At 27.4% G+C, this 9454-nt stretch overlaps 1 protein-coding gene across 1 annotated transcript; it reads left to right on the top strand.

Moving 5' to 3' along the window:
- Nucleotides 1-1496: 1496 nt before the first annotated feature.
- LOC106758265 (cyanogenic beta-glucosidase-like) lies at nt 1497-5558 on the top strand. Its single transcript, XM_022779507.1, has 14 exons — nt 1497-1760; nt 2101-2225; nt 2458-2527; nt 2891-2949; nt 3060-3135; nt 3241-3327; nt 3438-3525; nt 3628-3883; nt 4010-4125; nt 4254-4486; nt 4753-4784; nt 4869-4971; nt 5061-5175; nt 5259-5558. Exons 1-14 carry the CDS (start codon nt 1499-1501, stop codon nt 5440-5442), a joined length of 1806 nt encoding a protein of 601 aa, XP_022635228.1. The 5' UTR covers nt 1497-1498; the 3' UTR covers nt 5443-5558.
- The last annotated feature ends 3896 nt before the right edge of the window (nt 5559-9454 follow it).

Here is a 9454-nt window from a genome sequence, read left to right on the forward strand (position 1 = left end):
ATATATATATATATATATATATATATATATATATATATATATATGTGTGTGTGTGTTTGTGTAACTGCATCACATCGTCTCTTTATTAAGAAAAACAATATATTAAGTAAAGTTTAAAGTGAACCCGTGATCCTAAGTTACTTTTAAGTGAGAGAAGAAATTATTAAAATATGTTACTTCGAAATTATTTTAATTTAAATCTGATTACAATGAAATTATGTCATGCACATGCGACTTATGCTAATATAAAAAATTCATAAATTTGTCTATTTCAATAATTTTGGTCTATAATTAAAATAATTTAGTAAAGTTTCTCAAAATATAGTGACAAAGTATAAACAACTACTATTTTAATCATTTTGTTATCTTTTACTACTAATTTGTTTAACTTCATATTAAACAGCAGGGATATAATTTGTGAAAAATCGAAATTAGAAGAAATAGTAGAAGTTTATTTAATTTTTTTTAACAAGACTCTTTATACTGTAGAAGGGTTTAAATTATAGATGACAATAAGTGATATCAAATATGGATAATGTTTATCTGTTATCCGATCTATCATTATTAAATACCATTTAAAAAAATATGTAAATATTTTAAAATTTGTGAATATTTATAAATAATTAAAAATATATATTATAATTATTGAAAATTAAATTTAAATAAAATTACAAAATAGTATATAAAATAAATTAAATAAAATAAAATTTAATTGTAATTAAATTTAATAAGATATAAATTAAATTTTTATTTTTATTGTTTATAGGTAACATATATCTTCATGTTCGAGTAGTATAATATTACATTCGACGTGTTTATAAGAGGAAATTAAGACATTTCTAAATAATAAATATATGAGAATATCAGTTATCAGTTATGGATAATACTTGCAAGCATGGTTATTTTTGTCGTCCTAATTCATACAACCTTAATATTATATATATATTTTTTCTAATAAAGAAAGATCTCTGTATGTGGATTGGCTACTTTATAAAGGTTATATTATTTCATACTAACAACTATATTATACATTCTTTCATGGCACACAGCTTGTAACTTTCGAAACTTGTATTTGATTAAGGAAAAAGTTTCATTAATAATTTTTTTTTACAATTTTTTTACAATCTTTGTAATTGGTTATTTTAAATATATTGACCAATAAAATAGTCACACATAATCTATTCTCAAAAAATTATTAAAAAAAGTTATTAATATCACCCCTTTGGTTAATAAGCAACCTTCAATTCCCTCCCTGGCCTTTGGGTAAAAAATATGGAGTTAGAAAATCTTATGTATCTATTTCGGAAATATTTTCAAAAAATACCCACGTGGACGGTGGAAAACCCTAAACTTTGAAAACACGTGAACAACAGACATCCGTCTACAGGCGAAAACAATATATTTAATAGCTGTAGAGGATTCTGCTGCATGTGATAAACTCTATATATAGTGCCTCATTCAGAGGCCAAAGATGTCAACAATTTGTAGTTTGACGAGAATGGCTTACACACAAGGTTTCTTGCAGCTCCGTGCCCTAACCACCCCGGCTAGAGCTTGGCCACAGTGGGAAGTGGGCAGCACCGTGCGAAAGCACATTGTTTGCAAGGCAGAGAAGGACGACGGTGATGCCACCGCCCTCAGCCTTGTCTCTCGCAGATTGGCCCTCGGCACTGCGCTCATCGGTGGTGCTGCTGTTGCTGGAACCAAGGCCTCACCTGCTGCTGATGCTGCTGCTGCAAATCTCTCTCTGGAGAAACCTGGTATTTTACTCTTCATCACTTCTTTAAACACTCATCTATTTTCATGCTTGCTTTAACGTGAGTTTTGAATTCATATATCGGATACAAAAATGTGAAAGTTAATCTTAGCATCTATTTGGTTTGTTCTTTAAGAAGTTGTTGAAGTACTTTAAGTTTGAACGCAGATCATAGATTAAACAGAATAAAATCATTTCAGTGTTTCCGAAATGTTTATCATCTACAACATAAAATATTGTTTTACACTTCCTTTTTCACTGTATCACTACTGCATTAAGCAGAATCAAAGTCTCGTAATCTTTGAACATGGCATGTAATGAGTTTATTGTCTTGGGTACTGTAGCAGTTAGCCCATTACCAGCAATAAAAGCTGAGGAATATCCTGCATCGGTTGTGGAAGCTCTTTCTCTCAATCGAACCAGTTTTCCCGAGGGCTTCATTTTCGGGACAGCGTCTGCGGCTTACCAGGTATATGCACTCAATAAAACATACAAATGTTTTTCTTACTGTTTAATTATTCTATTTATCGCACAAAGAAAAAGTTTTATTTTATGTAACTAAAATTTATGATACGTAAATGTTTCTAAATATATAACTAATTAAATATCACATCACTTTCCTTATTCTTATGAGAAGTTAAGCTTTGAGATTTCAACCTAAACTCACGTGATTTTGTTATGTTCATAATATGTACCTACAGTACGAAGGAGCGGCATTTGAATATGGAAGAAAACCTAGCGTATGGGATAACTTCACCCATAGATATCCAGGTTTCTCCCACTTTTTGTCTCAAACATTATATATCAAGAAAAAGGGAAAAAAAAATACTTTCTTTGATTTTATTTTATTTCTATTTTAATAGTTAGTTGTAGTATCTAATTACTCAAGTGAAAAAAATAAATAAAAACGGGAAGAATAAAGAATAACTAAAAGATGTACAATTGCACATTGGATGAGAAAAGTTTTAAGAAATAACAAAATTATTTGAACTAAAACAATTATACAATGTTTCTTATAATTATTATTTTTTTTTAAAAAAAAAAGCTATGATTTTTAGAAGTTATATTATATATTTAAAACTTGAGAAAACCAGTAGATAAACAGTCTTACTACAAATTTGTAATAACTTGCAGAGAGGATAGACGACAGAAGCAATGGAGATGTAGCAGTTGACGAATATCATCGTTTCCTGGTAAAGTCCAAATTATTAATGATGATTACATACGTTCAATGAAGTAGTCAATTATATTTTTCCTTCAAAACAATTAATTAATTTTATGTCGTTTTGTATTTGTATAACAGGAAGATGTTCAGATAATGAAGGATATGAATCTGGATGCATACAGATTCTCCATCTCCTGGTCTAGAATAATACCAAGTGAGATAAAAGTTGATGAACTATTATTATTCTGTTTGTTATTATTGTTGTTGGATCTTCCGTTGTTAATGATTTCAATCTTCATTTTAAATGATTGATATATAGATGGAAAGGTCGGTGCAAACGAGGAGGGTGTAAACCAAGAAGGAATCGATTATTACAATAACCTCATCGATAATCTAATAGCCAACGGTCAATATCCAAGTTTTGCTCTACTGGTTTTTCTTGATTAAAATTTACATTTTATATACTTTTTAAGTAAATGACAATAATTAATCATGTTTTACATATTAACGTTGCAGGTCTAGAACCGTATATCACACTCTTTCACTGGGATACTCCCCAAGCTTTACAAGAAGAGTATGGAGGGTTTTTATCTTCTCAGATTGTGTAAGCTATTCAAAATTTATCTTTTATGCAACAAGAGTTATTTATTATATATCATTTAAGATACTTATTTTAAAATCGATTTTGGTGTATTCTTGATTTCAGAGATGATTTTAAAGACTACGCAGAAGTTTGTTTCAAATATTTTGGAGACAGGGTGAAACATTGGATTACTCTAAACGAGCCATGGTCTTATAGTAATAATGGTTATGCAGTTGGAACCTTTGCACCAGGTCGATGCTCTGAAACGCAAGATTCAACTTGTCTCGGTGGTGATTCAGGAACAGAACCATATATAGTTGCACATAATCTACTACTTTCTCATGCAGCTGCTGTAGATGTGTACAGGAATCAGTTCAAGGTTTTTTTTTTTTTTTATCAGAACTTTTAAATCTCCATATTCCATTAGATTTCCACATTGTCATGAAGGTTCAAGTAGTCTAGGATTTCTCTTTCACTAAATTACCATTTGAAACACTTTACTCAGGAAAGTCAAAACGGAGTGATAGGCATAACACTTATTTCTACTTGGTACGAACCATATTCAGACAGTGAGTTAGACAAAAGCGCGGCGAAACGAGCACTTGACTTCATGTTTGGATGGTAAGTTTATATTGAATGTTATAGGTTTTCTACCTACTTAGAATGTTCTTAATATTTTCCTTTTATATTAGGTTTTTGTACGATGTTTTAGAATTTACATTATATATAATTTGTAAGTATGATTACAGGTACATGGAACCATTGACATCAGGAAAATACCCAGAGACTATGCGTAAATTGGTTGGTAAAAGATTGCCAGAGTTCACAGAAGAGCAATCAAGACTTCTGGCTGGTTCACTTGATTTTCTTGGATTAAACTATTACACCACTAATTATGCTGCCAATCGACCCAAAGTTGAACCTAGTCCTACGTCAAAATCTGAACCTAGTTATACCACTGATGCAAATGTCACTTATCTAAGTGAGGAATTCTCCATCTTTCAATTATGTAAATTATAGGAAAAAGTCTCTTTAACAACTCTTTTTTGACAACACATATGTAGCAGTCTATGATTAGTCCGTTTTAAATATTTTTTTAAAAATAAATTCAAACAAACCAATAAAATAATAACACGTCTCCTATTATCAAAAAGTTATTAAAAAACGGTTGTCAAAATATCATTGTCCTAAATTATATATATGTTGAATTTGTTAATATCTCATTTTGCTTTTGTTTTCATTGGCCAGCTGAACGAAATGGTATACCCGTAGGTACACCGGTATGTATATAATCATGTCAAATTTTAAGTTCATACTACTATTATATTATTTTATTTCATATAACTTTATATTTATATTTGCAGACGGCTTCTGATTGGTTGTATGTTTATCCCAAAGGAATTAGAAACTTGTTGCTCTATGTCAAAGAAACGTACAACAATCCTTTGATTTATATAACCGAAAATGGTAATTATTATATAAAAAAAAACAATTTTTTATTATCTTTGAAAAATAGTCTAAAGAAATTTCTTTTAACTACTGATTTTAATTCGTAGGTAGAGGTAACGATGTGAATGATGAACCACCGCAGACACTTGAGGAAGCTCTTCTTGATATTTACAGAATTGATTACTATTATCGTCATCTTTATTATCTACTTTCGGCAATCGGGTAATGATTTATCTTTTTCTTTTTACTTATTTTAATCATTGTTTTTTAATCTAATTTTGAATTTGTTATGTTAATTTTATAAGGGATGGAGCAAATGTAAAAGGATATTTTGCATGGTCGCTGCTGGATAATTTTGAATGGAAGAATGGTTATTTAGTGGGATTTGGACTGAATTATATTGACAGAAACGATAATTTGAAGAGATATGCCAAACTCTCTGCACAATGGTTTACGAATTTTCTAAGAAAACCATTATTTCCCAAATGAAAAGAGCATCTATAGCACACTTCAGTTCAAGGCTTGGGAAGGACTCTATAATGTGTTGTTGCCAGTTTAATATTTCAATAAAGTGTGTGCTGTTAAACTTTATATTAATTCATGAAATCTCGTTTTTAATAAATTTACTTATAAATTATTTCCTCATTGTTCTTTATTAGAGAAAACATATATCCATTTAATTATTCTTATATCTAGCTGTCTAAAGTGGGTTATCACATGAAAAATTAATATTCTAATTAAAAATTGACAGAAACATCCATTTAACATATTTTAACATAATCAAACATTGATATTAAAATTAAAATTGTATTATTATGAGTATGCTAACTTTTATATAATTAATTTTACTAATATCAGTAGTAGTCAATTTATATTGTAAGGAACTGACCCCCACACTCTCATAAGACAGATTTGCTAGCAATTTAAATATTTGTCATGATAATATTTTAAATACGGAAATAGAGATAAAAATTTATGGTAATAGTAGCACCGAAGGTGAAATGAGAAACTCAAGAATTATTATATAACAATTTTTGGTAAATAGTCTAATTTTTTTTAAAGAATGTATTAGTTTTTAGTTTATATTTTGATATATAAGTTATTTTAAATGTATTTTGAAATATAATATTATCTAGTCAAGTCACTTATAGATACCTTACGATATTAAGTTCTTAATGAATGATTGTTTAGAAGAAAAAAAAAAAATAGGTTGTTACAAATTTTAAAATTAAAATTCGTACTTATACAGTTTTATTTTTTATATGTCATGTTTCTCAAATGTATAAAAAATTCTAAAAGTAATAGAATTATTTACTCTTATTTCATAAATGATAATTTAAAGTTTAGGTGAAAGTACACATTTAAAATGGAAAATGTATGGTGATAATATAAACATAATCTATCCCATCCCGTGTGCTTGGATCGGATGTCACAATGTTCAACATCGTTGGTCGACTGGGATGAGATCCATTCTTGTTTTATATCAATTTAAAAAACATCCTTAAACAATATTATTAAAATATTGTTGTTCTTTTAATAGATTCAATATTTGAATAGAAAGGATAAATAGTTTGAGGATAAAACGGGAACAAATAAAGTAATATTTATGAAAAAGTGAGAAGATAAATTAATTTTAAAAAATAGAGGACTAAGAAAATAAAGAGGTATTAATTATGACTAATATTGATTCATATACGACTTTTATCTCTTAATCTATTGGTAGAATTAATAAAGAGGTATAAAATAAAATGTGAATAATGACGAGAACAAGTAATGCTTAATTCAACTTTTATATATATATATATATATATATATATGAAACTTCTAGAACTAAGTATCAAAATTTTATTATTAGAAAAAGGATTGAGAAGAGACAAACGCTGCTTTCAGGTTAGACGAAAATCAATTTCAACTGTTTATTTGCTTTGATTGTTTACTCCATTACAAAACCTTTTCTTAGAGCTATTTCGATTTCAAATTTAGATTAATTATACTTTCGATATCGTTTCTATACACCTTATTTACTTAATTTATATTCCTAAAAATGTTTATCATTTTTTTTAACAGAAAAAGAGTTCAATTCAATACATTAAATTTCTAATTTTCTTTATTTAATCGTGTAAATTATATTTTTTTTCAAAATTTTTATTTATTTATCTTTATTTTTCATTCACTTTCACTGTGTCAAAATATTACTTTTTCTCTCTCTTTCTCTCTCTCTCTCATTTTTTTGTAGTAGCTCAAATCTACCATTGAATACAAACCAATCCAATCTATAAACGATTTATTGTTAATATACTGTATAAAGTAAACATAGAAGGGCCAACTTTTTTTTCACAAAAGGACAAGAAAATTAATCAGACTTTTGTGTTGAATTGAGCATTTGCTATAATCGGAGTGTTCTCCTCATAATTAGAGTTGTTAAAACGGATAACTGAGTTCGATTCGGCCGGGTCTATCACTAAATCAATCCAACTCGACTCATTTATTAATGAACTAGACAAATTTGAACTCAGATTCACCACAGTTTGGTAGGTAAATGGGTTTGCTCACTAGTCCGTTTAATTATAGTTTTTTTAAAATAAAAAAGTTACAAATTTTTTATATTCAAATTTAAACAAATTTCATTCCTAAAAAATTATGTTAAACGAAAGACAAACCAAAATAATAACAAAAAGTACAATATAATCCAAATGTCATCCAAAAACAAACAAAAAAACACACAAAAACTTGCTCCTTGAAAGATTTGAGTGAAGAACTGAGAGTGACAGCATCGTAAATAAGAACAAGTTTGGTGAGAGTGATTTAAGAGAGCAGAGGTTACTTTTTTGGTATACACAGTGAGTGAAGAGAGTATTTTATTTTTTAGGGTTTCATAAATAAAATAATAAATTAAAAAAATAAAATTAGGTAGGTGGGTTGGCAAGCCAACCCGGCCCACAACGGGTTTAACCCGCATGAGCCGGGTTTAAATGAGTCGGGTTGAAATCTGACTCATAAAAAAAAATCAATTTTTTCAAATCCAACCCAGCCCAAACCCGTAATGAGCCAGATTGGTTCATGGGTTGTGACACATTTTGAGGGCTCTACTTCATAATCGCACTTAATTTTAATTCTCTTTTATTTAGAGTCACGTATCTTATATCTATATCTCTGATTTTTGCACTGAAATGATGAAACTAATTTTAGAAAGTTACCCTTTTAAGTTTATTTATCTTTTATTAAGAAATATATTATATTTTGTGTTTGTTTTTCTAAAAGAAATTTCAACAACATCCAAAATATATAGTTTTAGTATAATAAAACACGCCCACTACGTATTATCGTCTATCTAATACATGTTTATATTATAATGTATACATATATAATATAAAATAACATAACAATCATAACTAAACTGCCCACATTTTTTATTTCATTTTAGAATACAATCATAACAAAAACTTAAAATAGAGAGAGAGAGAGTAAGAGTGAATTAACTATTCAAATTAACTCATAAGAATTAATGTTAATATGGATAAACTAAATATTCAATTCAACATAGAAAAAAGTATAAGATTAGCTTGAAATTTATATTAAGAGACTAATATAAATATAATATAATAAAGTAAATTTTTTGTTTAAATATTCAATTTTTTGTATAAATTTTATTAAACCTCTTTTCAAGACTGATTCCAAATCAATATTCTCAAAGTAACTTACATCATAAATGTAAACCTATGTATAAAATAAATTCCTCTTTTTTTCATATTTATTTTTCAATTGTATCCTTTAAATATGTTTTAGTTTAAATAATTATTTTATCAATTTTAGTTTTTATTGTTTCTTTAAATTTAACTTTTTTCTAGTGTATTGTTTTTTTAAAACTTAAACATTTTTTAATTATAATACTACATATAAAACAAACAACAACTATTTACAAATAAAACTATAAAGTCGTACATTATTGTTTGTATACTTAGAAAGGAAAACATATTCATTGAATTATTTATTCCATCATAAATTTGAATTTTTGTAAGTGAGTTATATGTGTAAAGATTAAACCGATATTATAATTACTAATTCAAAAAATAACATTTTAAGGTTATACTAAGATTCACGTGCGGATGTCAAATAAGAAAGTTTAGGAAATCGTTTAATTAACTTTTAAATTATTGATAAATTTGAGTATTTTTGTTTAACTTTAAAGATTTTTTTTAATTGAATTCATATTGTTTATTTATTTTTAATTATCTGTGTTATATGAGTGCTATCTTACTTTATCACCTTGTTTAATAGTTGTTACATGTTATATAATTTTATAGTTTTAGAATTTTATGATGTTACAAATTTTTATCCATTTCTCTCACATTGTGAGCAACTGAAATTACATAATTTGAGATGAGGAAATGAAAAGTGGGGAATTAAAAAGAAGAGAAATAAAAGTATTTTTCTTTTGAAGTTTAGTAAAATCTAGTGAAAATAGATTAGAAGTAAATGATAAATTTGTAATTTGTTATGG

The sequence above is a fragment of the Vigna radiata genome, chromosome 4 (genome assembly GCF_000741045.1).
Source record: "Vigna radiata var. radiata cultivar VC1973A chromosome 4, Vradiata_ver6, whole genome shotgun sequence".
NCBI lineage: Eukaryota > Viridiplantae > Streptophyta > Magnoliopsida > Fabales > Fabaceae > Vigna > Vigna radiata.